General features: G+C 48.5%; 1 protein-coding gene across 5 annotated transcripts; it reads right to left on the bottom strand.

The window, feature by feature from the left end:
* Nucleotides 1–6155: 6155 nt before the first annotated feature.
* FN3KRP (fructosamine 3 kinase related protein) lies at nt 6156–14369 on the bottom strand. Of its 5 annotated transcripts, none has more exons than XM_065909887.1 (7): nt 14146–14283; nt 11862–11984; nt 10131–10282; nt 9677–9768; nt 8542–8624; nt 7781–7903; nt 6156–7570 (listed from the first exon to the last, which is right to left on the bottom strand). In XM_065909887.1, exons 3-7 carry the CDS (start codon nt 10271–10273, stop codon nt 7232–7234), a joined length of 780 nt encoding a protein of 259 aa, XP_065765959.1. In that variant the 5' UTR covers nt 10274–10282; nt 11862–11984; nt 14146–14283; the 3' UTR covers nt 6156–7231. The 5 variants fall into 5 exon arrangements, with proteins under 5 accessions (XP_065765959.1, XP_065765960.1, XP_065765958.1 ...); XM_065909888.1 differs by lacking the exon at nt 11862–11984 and adding an exon at nt 12292–12377 and having other exon boundaries at nt 14146–14265; XM_065909886.1 differs by lacking the exon at nt 11862–11984 and having other exon boundaries at nt 14146–14369.
* Nucleotides 14370–19070: the final 4701 nt, after the last annotated feature.

Raw genomic sequence — 19070 nt, 5'->3', positions numbered from 1 at the left:
GGAGAACGGAGCCCACAACCAAATGTGTCCTGTCACTCCATGTGGGGGAAGGCTCAGAAGGGTGAGGGGGCGTCATGCTATTTAGAAAGACAGCACCAAGGAGACAGCTGACAGCACGGCCCAAGGGCCATTCTAATAGTCCATTCTGAAGTCGGGCAGCTGGGACGGGGTTGGGGTTCTGAGGCCTGGCCGCCAGCAGGGCTGGTGGACGCCGTCCAGGTATCAAGGCTAGACCACCATCCTGGCCTCCAATGCAAGTGTTCTGGGTTCATGCCTCTCACCCAGACTCTGAGAAAGGGAGAGGAATCCTGATGTCGCTTCAGAATTCAGAGATGGCTGTGCTGGGGCGGCTGCTCCACGCCCTCCACAGTTCCCTACCGCCTTGATCCCCGATCGCCGTTTAGTGTGTCCACATACTTCTGCCTAAGAGGAAACCGCAGCCAGGAGGCAAGTTCTCACAAAAGGGACTCCTGGAAGCAATTTTACTAGACCAGGAATTCCCTGGCAGCCCAGTGGTTAGGACTCCGTGCTTCCACTGCAGGGGGCAGCGTTCGATCCCTCTTCAGGGAACTAAAATCCCACAAACAGCATGGCATGGCCAAAAAAAAAAAAAAGAAAAAAATTTCACTAGGAGACCATGAGGCGGAGAACAGAGAAAACTGCCCACTCACCCGGCCCTGGGAAACAGACTCTAGACATGCTGAGCAGTGCTTACAGGCAAGGTACCCACCAGGGAGTTAATCTCCAATAACCCCTTGGGTATTGCTACCTGGGCCCACCTTATTTTTTTAAAAAAATATTTATTTATATATTTGACTGTACCAGGTCTTGGTTGCAGCATGGGGTATCTTGGGCCTTCACTGCGACATTTGGGATCTAGTTCCCTGGCCAGGGCTTGAACCCCGGCCCCCTGCGTTGGGAACAGAGTCTTAGCCACTGGACCACCACGGGAGTCCCTTTGCTGTTTAATTTCTTTATATTACTTTTATATTCTATTGGAATATAGTTAGTTAATGTCTGCTATACAGCAAAGTGATTCAGTCATGCATTTACATATATTTTTTCATATTCTTTTCCATTATGGCTTATTATAGGATATTAAGATAGTTTCCTGTGCTACACAATAGGACCTTGTTGTTTACCTATTTTACAGATAGTTGCTTGAATCTGTTAATCCCAAACTCCTAATTTATCCCCTCCTATCCCTTTTCCTCTTTGGTAACTATAAATTTGTTTTTTTAATGTCTGTTTCACAAGTAAGTTAATTTGTCTGTTTTCAGTTTCACATATAAGTGATATCACACAGTATTTTGTCTTTGTCTAATTTACTTAAGTATGATAATCTCTAGACCCATCCATCTTGTTGCAAGGTCATTATTTCATTCTTTTTTATGGCTGAGTAGTACTCCATTGCGTATAGGTACATCTTTATTCATTCATCTGTTGATTGACATTTAGGTTTCCAGGTCTTGGCTATTGTAAAGAGTGCTGCTATAAACATTGGGGGTACATGTATCTTTTCAAATTAGTTTTCACCTTTTCCAGATTTTTGCCCAGGCATGGGACTACTAGATCACATGGTAATTCTATTTTTAGTTTTTTAAGGAACCTCCATACAGTTCTCCACAGTGACTGCACCAATTTACATTCCTACCAATAGTATAGGAGGGTTCCTTTTTCTCCACATTCTCTTTAGCATTTGTTATTTGTAGATTTAACGATGGCCATTCTGTCTGGTGTGAGGTGGTACCTCACTGTAGTCTTGATTTGCATTTCTCTAATAATTAGCAATAGCGAGCATCTTTCCATGTGCCTGTTGGCCACCTGTATGTCTTCTTTGGAGATATGTCTACTTAGGTCTTCTGCTGAAACCATTTTAGAAATGAAGGAGTCAAAGTTTAGGTAAAACTTAAGAGTCCCCTCTCAAATTGGTCTCCTGGCCCCAAGCACAGCTTGGTTTCCATTATACCAGAAGTGGAGGGTCTCCAGGCTTCTAAAACTGTCCACTAGGTTGGTTCCTAACTCCTCCAATAGGATGTCATAGACATATAGTCCTGTGTGATGCAGGTTAAGTGTTTGCTAGATTCACGTCTGTTTGAAGCAAAGTGGCACTTTCTTCTGGAGGTTGGGTGCACTGTTCTCTGGAACAAACTGAACTTCTTTCCAAATGAGCATTTTCCTCCCTGATTTTGGCTGTAATATCCCAGATTCCCTCTGAATCCCAGACAGAATACATCCCACGTGAAAATGAAAGTTGCTCAGTCATCTCTGACTCTTTGCAAACCCATGGACTATACAGTCCATGAAGTTCTCCAGGCCAGAATACTGGGGTGGGTAGCCTTTCCCTTCTCCAGGGGATTTTCCCAACCCAGGGATCAAACCCAGGTCTCCCATGTTGCAGGCTCATTCTTTACCAGTTGAGCCACAAGGGAAGCCCAATACATCCCATAACATCATCCTATAACAGAGTCTCAACCATTTACAAGTGTCTTTCTGACACCCTGCAGACATGAGGCTCAAGACAGCAACAGACGGGGCCCTCCATGGCCACCAACATATCCAAGCTGTGGCTTTGCACAGCAAGACAGGACCTGTCAGAATTCCAGCTTTTTACAGTAGGGATCCCACCCGGGTCAAACTCTCTTCTACAAGCATTCTCTCTCCGTTATCTCAGCTCATGCTCTGAGCAACAAACTGAGAATGAGCCCGAGAATAATCTCAAAACCCAAGCCCTGAAAACACACACTTCACTCCCAAGAGACTTCAGGCCTTGCCTCGAGTCTGTTCTGGACGCCACCAGTTACATGATTTTCTTATGTTTCAGAAGCAGCAAGTTAGAACTGAAGGAGGGGAAGGTGAGAGGATATGGGGACAAAGGGAAATGGTAAATGAGACAAAGGGAAAAGTTGTATGTGAAACCTTAATGACGTTGATGATATGCCATAAACTGGGGAGGGGGGTCTCTCAGCACCCCTGCACCCAAGATGCTGTCAAGGGCATAAACTGAGCACACAGCTGGCTAAGGCCCCTTAACATAAACAAATGACCTGAAACACTTTTAGACACACAGGGGGATGGTTTGGACAATGAAGACTGATTACAAAGGCAGTAAAGGTCACAGGCATCCTCTGTTTAAAGTAGAAAAGTCAACCACAATGAGGTACCATTACATGCCAGTCAGGATGGCTGCTATCCAAAAGTCTACAAGCAATAAATGCTGGAGAGGGTGTGGAGAAAAGGGAACCCTCTTACACTGTTGGTGGGAATGCAAACTAGTACAGCCACTATGGAAAACAGTGTGGAGATTTCTTAAAAAACTGGAAATAGAACTACCATATGACCCAGCAATACCACTTCTGGGCATACACACTGAGGAATCCAGATCTGAAAGAGACACGTGCACCCCAATGTTCATCGCAGCACTGTTTATAATAGCCAGGACATGGAAGCAACCTAGATGCCCATCAGCAGATGAATGGATAAGGAAGCTGTGGTACATATACACCATGGAATATTACTCAGCCGTTAAAAAGAATTCATTTGAATCAGTTCTAATGAGATGGATGAAACTGGAGCCCATTATACAGAGTGAGGTGAGCCAGAAAGATAAAGAACATTACAGTATACTAACACATATATACGGAATTTAGAAAGATGGTAACGATGGCCCTATATGCAGGGCAGAAGAAGAGACGCAGAAGAACAGAACAGACTTTTGAACTCTGTGGGAGAAGGGGAGGGTGGGATGTTTCGAAAGAACAGCATGTATATTATCTGTGGTGAAACAGACCACCAGCTCAGGTGGGAGGCATGAGTCAAGTGCTCGGGCCTGTTGGGCTGGGAAGATCCAGGGGAATCGGGTGGAGAGGGAGGTGGGATGGGTGACCGGGATGGGGAATTCGTGTAACTCTATGGCTGATTCACATCAATGTATGACAAAACCCACTGAAAAATTAAAAAATTAAAAAATTTTAAAAAAAAAAAAAAAAAAGTAGAAAAGTCCATGTTTCAGGTCCACTTTCATCAAAAGGATACAAAGTAAGCAGCTTTGGGTGGAAAGCTAAACTTCGGTTATCTGAAGACTTTCTTCGGAAGACTGATGCCCTGACAGCAGCAGATAACCAGATGTTTTGATATAATATTCTTATTTTCAGTAAGAAATAAGTGCCACTGTCCCAGAGCCGAGACCTGAGGCTCCTGCATGGGTGCCTGGGGCAGCTCCCACCTCCCTGGGCCTCCTAGGATGCTCGACCACCTCAAAGGGCACAGGGCACCTCCTCTCGTCTATGACCAAGGAGTCCAGGAGCTCCAGAGCTGGCCCTTGAAGATCTAGTCATATTTCCCCCTTACTTAAGGGGTCAGCAGGCCACCCTGCAGGGACACAAGCCACATACCTGCCCCTTGAAATCGTGCCTCTCTATCAAAACCTCCCCACCCCAATCCATTTGTGCTAGCCTATCCTCAGATGCACAGAGGGCCTTCAAGAAACAGAACACTCCACAAATAGTAACTCTGGAGAGTCCAGTAGCCTTTGGCCTGAGGTCTATACAATTTTGGCAACCCTTTATACACGAATATTTACATACTTATGAATACAAAATGAGACACCAAAATAGTTATTTTAGAATAAACTACCGCAGCAAAGTGCAGTCTAAAAAGCTGACAGAAGGGACTTCCCTGGTAGTCCTGTGGTTAAGACTCTGCGCTTCCACTGCAGGGGGGAGCAGGTCTGATCCCTGATCAAGGAACCAAGATCCTGCATGCCGCACAGTGCAACCAAAAAACAGCTGACAGGTACTGCACCATCACAAAGCTGGGAAACACCACAGTATTATCACCTGAGTGCCTGCCACAGCTCTGAGATATGCCCCGACATCCGTGTCTTAACCACACTGACTGGCTGCCCTCCTAAGATGCAGTGCCCCAGGAAAGCTCTGGCCTTGGCTCTCCTCCCTGGTCATGTTGGGCTGACATGGTGGGGGAGCCACTGTGGGGCAGAAGCGCCGCTCCCTGAACCTGGCACAACCCCAAGATGACTCTCTTGGAAGGAGTCCATCGTCCTCCTTGTCGGGAAGCCCCAGGGTCCTGTCCCTTCTCCAGACTGCCTCCCCATTTTAGAACCTGTAGGGTGGAGTGTGGCCTGCAGGCAAGTCCACTGGAGCAGAAGTTGTGTCCAACTCTTTGCAACTTCATGGACTGTAGCCCACCAGGCTCCTCTGTCCATGGACTTCTCCAGGCAAGAATAAGAAAACTGGTAGCCATTCCCTTCTCAGGAGATCTTCCCAACCCAAGGATTGAACCCGGGTCTCCTGCAATGCAAGCAGATCCTATACCATCTGAGTCACCAGGGAAGCCACACCAAGGTCACAGTAAAGATGCTAAAATTCTGGCAAACAAGTTTAGGAATTACTAGGTTTGAAACTTTTGACAAACCACAAGCTCTTAGAAGTCACAGTCCAGACAACTAGCACTCAAGTGAGAGGGACACGTGGGGACTGCAAGGTGGTGGGAACTCACTGCTGGACCCCCAGGCAAAGGCCCCCCTCCATCTACCTGGTGAGATTTCTCAGCTCAGGGCCGGGGCCCCAGGAGGAGAAGGGGAGCCAGGGATGCCTGCTAAGGGGTTGGAGGGGACAGGTTTCTCCCCAACATGCCTCCTGGCCCAGGCTGGGGCTGATCTGGGGCACCCAATTTTGCTTGGAAATTTCACTGCAGGTGCCCTGCTGGGCCAACCTCAGCCCCCAAGCACAGTGAGGAATTTCCTCCGACCAAAACACATTCTTCCTGTGTCATCTTCAGTCAGTCAAGACACCTTTTGTGCATGGAGAAATTTTATTTATGTATTTTCTCATGCCACTGCTGCCAATACAGTGAAGAAACATCAATAAATGACAGTAATTTTTAAAAGAGTAACAATTAAAGTGATTTTTAAAAAAAGGTCACTGGGATTGCCCTGGTGGTCCAGTGGTTAAGAATCCTCCTTCCAGTGCAGGCGAGGCAGGTTTGACCCCTGGTTGGGGAACCAAGATCCCACTTGCCAAGGGGCCACTAAGCCAGCGCGCACAATGAAAAGATCCTGAGTGCCGCAACTGAGACTCAACGCAGCCAAAAAAAAAAGTCACAATCCTCTCCCAAAAACCAAACTCTGAAGCCACTTCTGAATTCCACTGAGGAGCCCTGACCCAGAAACAAAAAACAGACAAGGGGCAAACATGGATGTATCCTCTTGGACCTTTGTCATGAGAAACTGTCCCCTCTAACACCAGTGTCCTCCAAGGCCTGAGCCAGAACTAGTAGGGGTCACCCATCGCCTTCTTCCTTGAAATGCAATTTGAGAGTTACTTTCAACCTCCCGTTACCATTAAGCAAATCTCATATGATGACAATAGCAGTTAAACTGGTAGCAGCAACTCCTCAGGCCACACCTGCCCTTATTTGGAAGCTCTGAGCTTTTCTCTTACTGAACAAAGTCAAGGAGGAAAAAAAAGTGTTATTTTTAAGAAACAACAGTTGTACCTATTTATTGTCACATTACAAGAGTTTCCTGGCAAACGGCTCCAATAAACAGAAGAGAATTTAAACGAGGAAAATACAGTCTCACGCATCACTGAAGCCACTCAAAGTTTATTCCAATTTTTATGCAAAAGGATTTGCTAGCATCAATGGCATTCATGAACATCTCTCACCACCGCAAGACTGAAGGAGGGAAACCACTGCTGCAGTACTGGTTTCTACACTGTCGATGAACGACAGCTCACAAGCTATAAAGATGAGCAGGTCCAGCGGCAGCAGAGGAAAGGGAGCGTATTGGGTTTGGAACTGGTCATCGGGCGGTGCTCCCAGGACAATGCCTTCACGTCCACAATCAAGTCTGACCCACCAAGAAGCATGACCCTGGATACCAGTCGCTCCTGTAGACGGGGAGCTGGTGGGAAGATGCCCTTGGTGACAGCACCTGGCACTCTGGCCACCTCCCTTCTCTACCTTTGGGGCAGCTGTGGGTTAAAGGCAGCCCACCCTCCATTGGTCCCTTGGTTCACACCAATTTCTAGTGCAGCTGCATCCAGCTATGAAGTCTAACTTTAGGGTGATAAAAGCTTTCATCTGAGACATCACATACTTTATTTATGAGGCTGGGAAAATTGGTATGAAGCTATTCCAGGGTAGGAGAGGCTGGCCACAGGGGTCCAGTCACGATCTGGCAACCAGGACTCGGGCCTCCCTCCCGAGCTCAAGTGATGAGATTCCTCATGATGCTGAGGGAGGACCCTCTGTACCCGGATCCAAAGTGATTCCAGTGGTTCAAGTAGTGGAAGAGCTGATACAGCTTCAGGCGCTTCTCGAAGCCTGGGGCCTTGGGGATTTTGCTGTGGTAGGCAGAGTAGAAGGCGCTACTGAAGCCCCCGAACATGCCGGCTATTGCCAGCTCATACTCCGAGTGGCCATAGAAGGAAGCGGGGTCAAAGATGATGGGCCCAGAGGAATCCTCCGCTACGTTTCCTCCCCAGAGGTCTCCGTGGAGCAGGGCTGGGACGATGTCCAGATCACGGAACAGGTCGGGGATCTTTAACTGCCGGGGTAAATGCAGCCTCAGCAAAGTGATGGATGCGTACGGGAGGGACACATGGGCTTTTGTGAGTGTGGCTCCCAGTGCCTGGTTGGTGCACAGACACACCCGCCTCCCGTCCTGACCCAGACCAAGGTGGCTGTGTCGGCCACAGCACCTGCAGGACATGATGGGCACAGGTGGGGGGGAGGGCGCAGGGAGACGGACACTCACCTGCAGAGCAGCCCAGAGCTCGCGGGCCTCCCTGTCCCCAGACCTCTGCTCCACCAGATCCATCTGGGGCTGAATGCGCTGCTGGGCGTAGAAAGTGACCCAGTCCCGCTGCCAGTCGTTCACCTGTGTGGGCGACAGCAGAGCTAAGGGGAAGGCGCCAGAGCCAGGCTGGGGAGGGCTGACCCCCAGAGGCGCCACCACAAGGGCAAGTGTGAAGCAGGGGAGCTGACCCAGCAGCCTGGGGTCTGGAGGACGTGCAGGGACAGCAAGCTCCTGGACAACCTCCCACAACATCTCAAGATCTGAACCGAGTGGACAGTGCCCTGTGGCTTACTCAGTGCTGCCCTCCCAGGAAGCTGCTTGCTTTTCCTCAGAGGGCGCAGTTGCCATCCTACCCACTCGGCCTGAGTGTGGCTCCCCGGGCTGAATCCCCCAGGGCAGCCAACCTCAAAATCATAGAACCCAAAGTTACAGTCCCTTTCTATTATGCTACTTTGAAAGTCTCCTATTTAAGATCAAACGCTGTTTAACCTTCTAATTTTCAGCCCCCTTGGTATCCAGCATCCTAACCTAACCTGCTAGTCCTTCCTGGCTCCTCTGAGCTGACCTAGCATGAGGTGGACACTCTCCATGCCGATCTCTTTACATTAGCAAAGAAAAAAAAGAAGCAAAGACCTTTTAACAAATTTCACCAAAAGAGAGGGTGCTTCTAAATGGCTGACACAACTGGGAAATGCAGGCAAAGTGCTGGTGTCACTCACCTGGGGGAGGTACCCGCAGCACGTCACCACGTCAAACCCGAACTGGGCCACAAAGGGCCGCGCCACCTGCTCATCTCTTCTCCCTTGCAAGCAAAAGGAAACCAGAGAGATGACAATCCCCCTGCTCCCTTGGGGCCTGCTCTGGGAGCCCAGAGAAGCTCTGAGGCCTGACCTCAGCGTGCCCTTCTCCATCTTGGGTCCTCTTCCAGAAACAGACAAGGGTCCTGGCCTCCACACACTATCAAGGCCCAGAATAAAGCTTGCCCCGTCAGAGTCAATGATCCTGGACACCCACTGCTTCCCAGGAGAGGCATCAGAGGAGTGACAACAACCCTGTGTCCCAACAAGGAGGGAATCCACCCCATGACCCAACAGGAGAGAATGGCTTCCAGTGGCCGCTTTAGCATCTGTCACTTATGGGAAATAAGCCGCTGTGCTTGTAAATGGTCATCCTCTGTGGCTTCCCAAACTCAAAGCAAATCCTGAAGGCCTGAACTACATGTGGGTGGAGGCGATGAGGCTGTCTTTTCTAACTTATTTTTTATTTTTTGGCCACATTTTTGGGATCTTAGTTCCCTCCAAGGATTGAATCTGTGCCCCCTGTAGTGGATCTCCAGGGAATTCCCCTAAGACAGTAAGTTCTTGGTCGTCTGTCCCTGCTGTGTCTGCTACTTTGCCAGGCGGAGAAACCATCTGGGCTACAGGTGAATTCTCCAATGTCAAAGGATGAAAATCCTGGAAGACACTCTCAGCCCTAAAAAGGTCAGTTGTGAGGGCTCTCATTCTGAGCCTCGTGTGTGACTGTTCCTAGAAGAAAAGGCACGGTATGGTAAGCCAGAGAAACTTCGATAGGCTTTCTTCTGGGGAGTGTGAGATCAAAGGAACTATAATATGATGGAACTTCGAGTTACAGAAATATTTCCTGTCTTTCAAATGCATTATTGAAACAACACACTAGTCGCATTCACTGTCTACTGCACACCAAATATGCAGCCTTGGGTTTACACTCCTTTCCTGTGGCAGCAACACAGGTCTGACCACACACAGCAGCAGCACAACTCTGCCCACACACCCATACTGGCCAGCTGTCTCCTCTGTCTGGTGGGGGGGTGTCCCCTCGGGCCCACAGCCGTACCTACTATGCCAGCCTCCTTCTGGAGAGTCTCTCCAAGCCTCTTGTTGTCTAGGTGTAGATCTGCCAGCTGGGTGCCAAGCTTTGCAGCATGACTGTGAAACCAAAAGGGAACCACTAAACACGTGGCAGAAATGGGGGCCCACCTGTAATTGAAAGATCTCAAGCGACATGAAGCAGGTGAGGCAGTGAGAAGAGAGTCTGTTCTGGTGAAGCAAGGGGGAATGGAGGACCTCATTGGAGCCTACAGTCAGGTCCTCTGTCAGCATCTCAGCACAAGACTCCTCTCCTGTTTGCCTTTGGCCCTCCGAATACATGCTGCTCATTCTGCAGGACCCAGGGATTTGTGGGGTCACAGGTTTCTTCTATCACATCCCGCAGAATTGTACCCCCAAATGCAAGCTTCCCACTCAGAGGAAGGACAAAGCCCCCCAGAGGTGAAGCTGCCAGGACGTACCTGCTCAGATGCCGCATATCCAAATGTTCCATCACCAGCATGCTGCCGCCTCCTGGGGCGTCAAGGACCTTGATGGGTTTGGGCACCTTCACTGTACCTGTCCTCAGGATGGCAATTAAACTTGCCATCTCACCTTCAAACATCCTTCTGGCCTGTCAGAGAAACAACAAGGGAGGGGAGAAGGAGGGATAGCAAGGTTCTGTGTGAACGTGTTTTCTCCAGCACCACAACCAAGGCTCTCTGACTGCAGACTCAATAGAACAGACAGCTTTTCCAGTTTTTAGTAGAGCAGATTATACTTTCTGAAGCTTCATGGGAATTAAAGAAAGGGATTGTGCTTGCCAGTTTTGTGTATGTTTATGCTGTCATTGGGCTTCCCAGGTGGCACAGTAGTAAAGAATCCACCTGCCAATGCAGGAGACAGATTTGATTCCTGGGTCATGAAGATCTCTGGGAGAAGGGTGTGGCAACCCATTCCAGCATTCTTGCCTACAGAATCCCATGGACAGAGGAGACTAGCAGGCTATGGTTGCAAAAGGGCTGGATACAACTGAGCACATATGCTGTAATTGATCCCAGTCTCTCCAGAGGGAGGAACCTATGCCTGGTGCACAACTGGACTGTGTACATGGGTCATCCTCACACAGCACCTCAATCATAATCCTGTCCCACTGGGCCCTCAGGCACAGGTGGCCCTCAACTGCATGTGCCACCAAGCTGGTGACACTTCTCACCTGAATGGACCACCAAATCCTATGGCATCTCCTAGCACGGGACACTACTTCATCTCCATCGCCTTTCCCATTTCTAGTTCAAAAGTCCTTGCTCCTGCTTTAAGGCAAATCTCACCCTGGAACACACCCCAAGCTGTCACCCCACTTCCTGAGTGACAGCCCCATAGGGTCTGGCTCTGCCCACTCCCCTGCACCCTCATCTGGGCTCCTACCTAGGCTCCACCTCCACACTTATATGCCAGTGCACACACCCCTTTTGCTCCTGGATTACAGCCTCTCTCAGTTCCTCAGAGATCCCCAGCCACCTCCAGCCTGGAGACCTCCACATGCCATGTCACCTCTGCATGGAATACCCCTCCCCATTCTTTCGCTAAGTCAGCCCCTTCCTTGTCATGCTTCACATTTCAACTTAATAAAAATTTTTATTTCTCAGAGAAATCTTCTCTAACTTACCAGACTAAGTAATTCCTCCTCTTTAAAGTATCTTTTTTAAGTAAAATTTCTACAGACATATATGAAGAAAAATGCAAACTCAAAAGCATCCAACTCTAATTCTTCCAAAGTCAGCACATCCACATGATGGCCGCCTGGCACTCCTCTCCGCCCAGACACTCCCACCCCACCAGAGCATCTGTCCGTCTGTTTTGTCATCTACACAGAGGCAGACAATCAGGCCTCTTCATTTCACGCTGCATTTGTAATGCTGGCGCATCAATAGAGTTTATTGTCCTTGTTCTGTAGAGCAAAGGTTCTAAAATGTGTTTGTCCAATGAAGGACGCTGGGCTTCCAGTTTGGGTCCACTAAAAACAGTGACCCAGGATATTCTTCTACTTCTATCCCTCATAGCTACTAACTCTGTGGCCTTGGTTTCCTCATCTGTAAAATGGAGTTAATAACGGTACCAATTTCATAGGTTTGCTGCTGTAATTAACTGAGTTAGCAGCTAACAGTTAACACAGTCCATTCTAAACACTTTACAAATTATTAGTATACTACCTTGGAGAGCTAAAGTTGCTGAGAAGTAAGAGAAGAACTGTGTCTTACGGAGAATTTTCATAGCATTCTCTGAAGATGAAGGAACACACCTGGGGCCAGGATGTACTTCGTACTAAAGCACCGCTGTGCAGCATAAAGCAAGGAATAGAATTTTAAAATTTTTTAATAAAAAATAAAAAATGCAGGGAGAGGTAAAAAAGGGTCTGTGAACCCAGCTAGAGGCGAGGCTCCCTCACAGAAGTGTCTACTACCACAGTCCTACGTGTCTAACCCTAAGACCACTCCTTCAGAGTGGGACCAGGGCAATGTAAGCATCAGTTGGGGCGCAGTTACAAAAGATCCAGGACTTAGAAGAGGAACATGAGAGAAAAAACCAAATATATAAGCATGCAAAGGACAGATAAGCATAACGAAGAGGAAAAACTTAAACCAGGTCAATCGAGCAGAGAGTGAGAAGGAAAACAGAAGAGCAGCCATGTAGTCTTCTCTTAGAAGTCCAGAAGACATTTTCACCTCCTAAAAAACAAAGCATAAAGACAGTCCTATTTTCTATACAATCAGCAAATGTTTCTGCTACAGCCGGTACATCTGCATAACTCACACAAGTATCTATCCAAGCAAACTAGAAAAAGACCTTTTTGAAACTATCTACCAAAGAATTAGAAAGAATTTATGTGAAGACTAGCAAAAATAAAATAGACCCTGATGACAAAATAAAAAACAAGAACTGGAAGAAATAGTAGTAGAAGGGCAACGTTTAAAAAGCACTGCTGAGTTTTCTTGAAAAAAAAATAAAAAATAAAAAAAAAAAAAATAAAAAGCACTGCTGAGCAGTTCCATTTTAATCGCTGGAAAGCATTTGCTTCCCTGTAATCCATACCAAGTTTTGAAAGATTACAAATACTAATGACAGTGAAAATATAGACATGAAAAGGACAGAACCACATAATAGAAAAAGAACCTTGAGAAGGCCTGTGATAGAAAGTAAGGAAGGACACCTCCACTACATCAGTACTGCCTCGGGGAAACCAATGTGAAAGAGCAACTTCAAGGGCCGTTTTTTGCCAAATTCCCTATAGAAGGGATGTACAGAATGACATGCAGCCGATCCCTGTACAACAGAGTTGAGGGCTGGTCTTGAGATATCAGCATCAATCCAGAAAGGAGATCATCCCACACTATGTAGGGTGGGATTCTGCAAGTGTGATTTCCAAGGAAAGGATAGAAGCGCTGAGGGTGCGCGACACACAGGATCTAGTACTGGGGTCACGGCCTTCAGCCCTATTTGAAGCAAGGCATTTCCAGTCCTGCTCCCGGCCTACTAGAGGCATCTGGGACCTCCCAGCTAACACTACGGGCACGACCCACCCAAAGTGTGCAAAGAAGTGACATCCCAGAGTAAGTCAACTTCAGCAGGGAGGCTCACCTATTTTATACGGGAACCCTTGAGAAAACGTTCAGGTACCAATAGAATGGAGGGGTGGCCCTACAGACGGAATGTGGCCCCGGAAAATTCATAGGTTGAAACCTAACCCCCAATATAATGGTGTTAGGAGGCGGTGCCTCGGGAAGTGACCAGGCCACAGGAGTGGAGCCCTCATGGGAAGATTAGAGCTCCTCTAAGAGACCCCAGAGAGCTCTCCCGGGCCTTCTGCCACATGGGGACATGGGGAGAAGTGGCCTTCACACCAGGAAAGGAGGCCTCACCACGTTCTTGGACGTCCAGCCTCCAAGACCAGACCCCGAAAAACACACGTTCGGGTTTAAAATCGCCTAGAGTGTGGTAGTGTTGACGAAGGCCTGAGAACGAAGGCCAGGGCTACATTACTGCCAATACTCATAAAGGGTTTTGATCTCTGCAAGTTCAAATAAATCGCAAGACAAGGGGTTTCTGTTACCTGTCCTTATTCAAAACTCGCCAAACAATGGACTTTCAAAGCAGCGGCCACCTGGGTCGCGCGGGAAAACCATCCACAGCGTCCAAGTGGCGACAGAGGCCCGCGCCGGACCGGCATGGACCCGCACCGACCTCCCGAGGGTTCGAGGGGCCGCAGAGTTGAGCCACTGAGACCGAAAAAGTCCAAGCCGGCCCGACGACGACACTGGTCACCCAGCGCCTCCTCAGCCAACGGCCCAGGCTCGGACCGGCTCCTGACACCGAGCCCGGCCACGGACCCCAACTCCAGACCGGCCCCCACCCGCAAGCCCGGACCAGGGCCTGGGAACACAGACCCTCGGCCCGGCCCGGCCCGGCCCCCCAACCCGCACCCGCGGAGACCCTGACCTCGGGCTTGGGGTTCACTTTCACAAACACTCGCCCTTTGTCCGTGTCGTAGCTCTGGCCCTGGCTAATGCATCCGCCACCCGAGTGACCCGTGGCCTTGACGGAGTCGCAGCCCAGCTCCCGCTTCAGTAGCTCCTCCATGTTCCCCGCCCCAGGGCCGCGGACCCTACTCAGGCCTCCGGCCCAGCTCTGAGCCGCCAACCCGCATCAAGCCGCACGCAGGCGCAGCGACGCCACGGCGGCGCGCGGGGATTGGTTGAGGGGCGGGACCGGGCCGGAGCGCGCGAGGGTGAGGGGGCGGGGCGACGTGAGGTCGGGGCGGAGCCTTGTCGTGCTCCAGCAGTCCCGAGACCCCGGTGACTCTCGCCCAAGCCTTTCCCCGACCTGACCTGTGACCTGCCCGTGACAGTGCGTCCTGCTCCCGCCCCTCATCACCTCCACCGGCTCCAGGTCTGAGCATCACCCCTCCCAGGGACTTTCTCGACCTGGACGCTCCTGTAACACCCTACGGGATGCTGTCGTTTCTGTTTGTTTGCAGGTGATTACTCAATTGGGCTTCCCAGGTGGCGCTAGTAGTAAAGAACCCCTCTGCCAATACAGGAGACCTCAGAGACTCGTGTTTGATCGCTAGGTTGGGAAGATCCCCTGGGAAAGGGCATAGCAATACCACTCCAGTATTCTTGCCTGGAGAATCCCATGGACAGAGGAGCCTAAAGGGTTGCAGTCCATGGGGTCACAAAGAATCAGACGTGACTGAAGCGACATAGCACCCGCGCATCCAATTATCTTCAATCTCCCAAGTAGATTTTAATGGTTTGAGGTTTGAGGATTGAGTAAAATCTTTATTCCATCGACTGAAAAAAACAAACAGCCTAAAAGTTGAGACTCATTATGTTTTATTGGAGACACTGCTGCTGCTACTGCTACTAAGTTGCTTCAGTCGTGTCCGACTCTGTGCGACCCCATAGACGGCAGCCCACCAGGTTCCCCCATCACTGGGGTTCTCCAGGCAAGAACACTGGAGTCGGTTGCCATTTCCTTCTCCAGTGCATGAAAGTGAAAAGTGAAAGTGAAGTCGCTCAGTCGTGTCCGACTCTTAGTGACCCCATGGACTGCAGCCCATCAGGCTCCTCTGTCCATGGGATTTTTCCAGGCAAGAGTACTGGAGTGTAGTGCCATTGCCTTCTCCGATTGGAGACATTACTGAGGACTTAAGCTGGGAAGATAGCCTCTCAGGTGGTTCTGAGGGACTAATCAGAAGAGGGAAGGAAGGGCAAGGATGTATAGACGTTTTTGCAAAAAACAAAACAAACAACCCACACCAAAACAACAAAAACAGGTAGTCAAACATCAAAAGACTTCTGCTAATTAAAAAAAACCAGACATCTCGAATAAATGAACCTGGTGCTATTCTGTGTATGTTTGTGTGCTTAATGGCTCAGTCGTGTCTGACTCTTTTCGACCCTTTGGACTGGAGCCTGTCAGACTCCTCTGTCCATGGGATTTTTCAGGCAAGAAATACTGGAGTTGGTTGCCGTTCCCTTCTCCAGGGGATTTCTCGGACCCAGGGATCGAACCTGTGCGTTGCAGGCAGATTCTTGACCTGCTGAACCATCAGGGAAGTCCTATTCTATGTATAGGAAGATGCAAAAGTCTGAGCTTAGTGAAACCATTCCTTTGATACATACACCCTAACTATCTAGGGCCAGTATTCTGTGTTCTCCATCCTGAATCTCCTGAGGGTACACAGTTGTGGGGAGGCGGGTGGCTTTAGTAGTTAAGGGCTTGATGACCTCAACATCTTTTGTTCACTGGTACAGCAGGTGGCATTCTTTGTCTATAGATCCATGTGTCAATCAGCAATCTCCAGAGAAATCGAATCAACAGGGTGTGTGTGTATATATAGAGGGAGGTTTGTTTTAAGGAATGGCTGTGAGGATTAATAAAGGGAAACCTGTTTAAAATGGAGCGGGAAGGCCAAAAGGGAGAGCTCACACACAGTCCGCCCAGACCCAGCCTGAAGGTAAAGATGAGTCAGCAAGAGCCATTGCCTTGGGGCCGCTCAGGGTCAAGAACAGGAAAAACTGTCAATTACAGACCCCAGCAAGAAGAATCATCAACAGGAAAGAATCCTCAATTAAATGTGCCTCATCAGGAGAGGTGTTCTTTGCATCTCCTACAAGAAATCAATTACCCAGTCTACTCAGCCAATGAAAACCAGTGATTACCCTCAACTCTCACTTGCTTCAGTGGTGAAGTCGCTCAGTCATGTCCAACTCTTTGTGACCCCATGGACTGTAGCCTGCCAGGCTCCTTCGTCCATGGAATTTTCCAGGCAAGGATATTGGAGTGGGTTGACTTTTGTTCAAAACAACCCCTCCAGCTTCCTCCTTTCTGTCTATAAAATAACATTCCTCTCCTTTGTTTGTTGGCTTTGTCTGCAGCTTTTTCTTCTCCCGAATCGCAATGTTTTGCTGTTCTGAATAAACCCATTTTGCCTGTATACCAACAAGACGTTCTGTTTCTTAGGTTAACAGGGCTCACACGACTGTGGAGGTAGCAGTAGTGTAGTAGTGTAGTGCTAGTTGCTCAGTCGTGTCCAACTCTGCGACCCCACAGACTCCAGGCTCCTCTGTCCATGGGATTCTCCAGGCAAGAATACTGGAGTGGGTAACCATTCCTTCCTCCAGAAAATCTTCCTGACCCAGGGATCAAACCTGCATCTCCTGCACTGCAGGCAGATTCTTTATCGTCTGAGCTACAGGGAAGTCCTTACTTGTGGAGAGACAAGGTCAAAATCTGCAGAGTAGACCAGCAGGCTGGAGGCCCAGGGCAGAGTCCTGTTGGCAAAATTCCTTCTCCCTCATGGGAGGTCAGTATTCTCAGCAGACCTTCAGCAGAGTGGACATGGTCCACCCACCCTGGAGTGGGTAACTGGCGTCACTCAAAGTCCACTGGTTTAAATGTTAATCTCATCTAAAAAATACCCTCACAGAAGCATCCAGAATAATGTTTGACATCAAATATCTGAGCACTGTGCCCCAGCCGAACTGACACCTAAAATTGACCATCACGTTCCCCATTGTTTCCCAGTGCTTACTTAGCATGATGCACAATGCCAGTTATGTTGTGGGCATTCACTGAGAATGTGCTAAAACAATGGAAGAATGAATAATAATTGAGGTTCTGAAGTTTGAAGAATTAAGGAAAAAGCTGATAGTTCAGTCCAACATTCCTGCTAAAAATAACCAGAATGCTGATTCAGACAGCTTCAATACATATACAAAGCACTAGAGAGATGACAAGATAGCAAGGACCATTAGCCCCTAATCTCTCTTCATACATACACTGGGGAGTTCTACCCGGAACCAGTGCTGCTGGCACCCTGACATCCAGCCTCCAGAGCTATTCGAAAATACACTTCTGGACTTCTCTGGTGGTACAGGGGTTAAAAATCCACCTGCCAATGCAGGGGACACAGGTTCAATCCCTGGCCCGGGAAGATTTCACATGCTACAGGCAACTAAAGCCGAGTACCTGAACTATTGAGCCTCTGCTCCACAGCCTGTGAGTCACAGCTACTGAGCCCAGAGTCAGAAGTACTGAGTTTGCATGCTGCAAACACTGAAGCCCGAGTGCCTAGAGCCTGTGCTCTGAAATAAGAGAAGCTTCCACAACGATAAGCCTGTGCACCGCTACAAAGAGTAGTCCCCGTTTACCGCAACTAGAGAAAACCCACTCGCAGTAATGAAGAGCAGGCACAACCAAAAATAAAATAAATGAATTTTAAAATTTTAAATAAATAATTTTTTAAAATGCATTTCTCTTAAGTGCCCAATCTCAGATGCTATAAAGAACCCAAGGAAATAAAATTTATATTTTAAGGCAAAACAAGAAAATTTAGGCATAACATACTTCCTGTCCGTAATGGGTCCTCTGTAATGTACATCTGCATTATGTTAATACATTAACTGTGCATGCTCAGTCGTGTGCGACTCTTTGCGACCCCATGGACTATAGCCTGCCAGGTTCCTCTCTTCATGGGATTTCCCAGGCAAAAATACTGGAGTGGGTTACAATACCCTCCTCCAGGGGATCTTCCCAACCCAGGTGTCGAACCCACATCTCCTGCAGCTCCTGCATTGGCAGGCGGATCCTGTACCTCTGAGCCACCTGGGAAGTCCATACGTTAACCAGACCTCCTCAAAGCTGGGAATGCTGGCCTGAACTTCTGATACCAGTAATGTAACTCTTTGGAAGATTAATTTTTTCCTTTCTTAATTCTATAAGGGATCATGGATCTAATCTGTTGAACCTGTTCACTAGGCTTTAAATTTTTAATATTATGTTTTTATCTCTAAAAGCTCTTTTTGGTTTGTCAACAGCAACAAAAAATGAATCAATAGTCAATTTAAAGAGGAAATAGAGAATTCTAATCAAGCTGACCTGAGGACTATAATCTGGGACACAGTCTTTCAGAAAGCTTTGAGTCCTATTAGAAGTTGAAAGCATAGCCACATATAAAAGACCTAGTGCTTGCCTGTACATGCAGATCTGGACTATATATATTTGGTGAAGTTTATGTCTCCTACACTCCTGGCAGATTCTTTACCATCTGAGCCATCAGGGAAGTCCCTGATAACACCACAGTCTTTCACAAAAGTCAGGAGAGTGGTTGGAACAGATGTTGTTGGTACCCCATGCATGCGCCTTCGACATTCACTGATATTCACCAGCCCGGGGATTCCAGGATCTGGCTACTGGGACTGTGCAAGAGTTTTCTCTACCCCTGGTGCTGGCCCAGACCAGTGGCCCCAGGAGCAGCTATCTCTGAGGCTGCCCCACTGCTAAAGTTCCCCAGAGGGATACATTCCAGTCAACATTCTTTTCTGACCTCCTGGTTCACTCCCCACCCCCACAAAGGT

Source organism: Muntiacus reevesi, chromosome 18 (genome assembly GCF_963930625.1).
Source record: "Muntiacus reevesi chromosome 18, mMunRee1.1, whole genome shotgun sequence".
Taxonomy (NCBI): Eukaryota; Metazoa; Chordata; class Mammalia; order Artiodactyla; family Cervidae; genus Muntiacus; species Muntiacus reevesi.
The sequence above is the reverse complement of the archived record's forward strand: the minus strand, read 5'-3'. Positions and strand labels throughout refer to the sequence as shown.

Coding starts and splice junctions, on each gene's coding strand:
- FN3KRP (XM_065909886.1), bottom strand. CDS start 14,286: ATGGAGGAGCTACTGAAGCGGGAGCTGGGCTGCGACTCCGTCAAGGCC. Junction 10,283..14,145: donor AAGTGAACCCCAAGCCCGAG/GTCAGGGTCTCC, acceptor TTTCTCTGACAG/GCCAGAAGGATGTTTGAAGG. Junction 8,625..9,676: donor GAAGGAGGCTGGCATAGTAG/GTACGGCTGTGG, acceptor TTTGCTTGCAAG/GGAGAAGAGATGAGCAGGTG.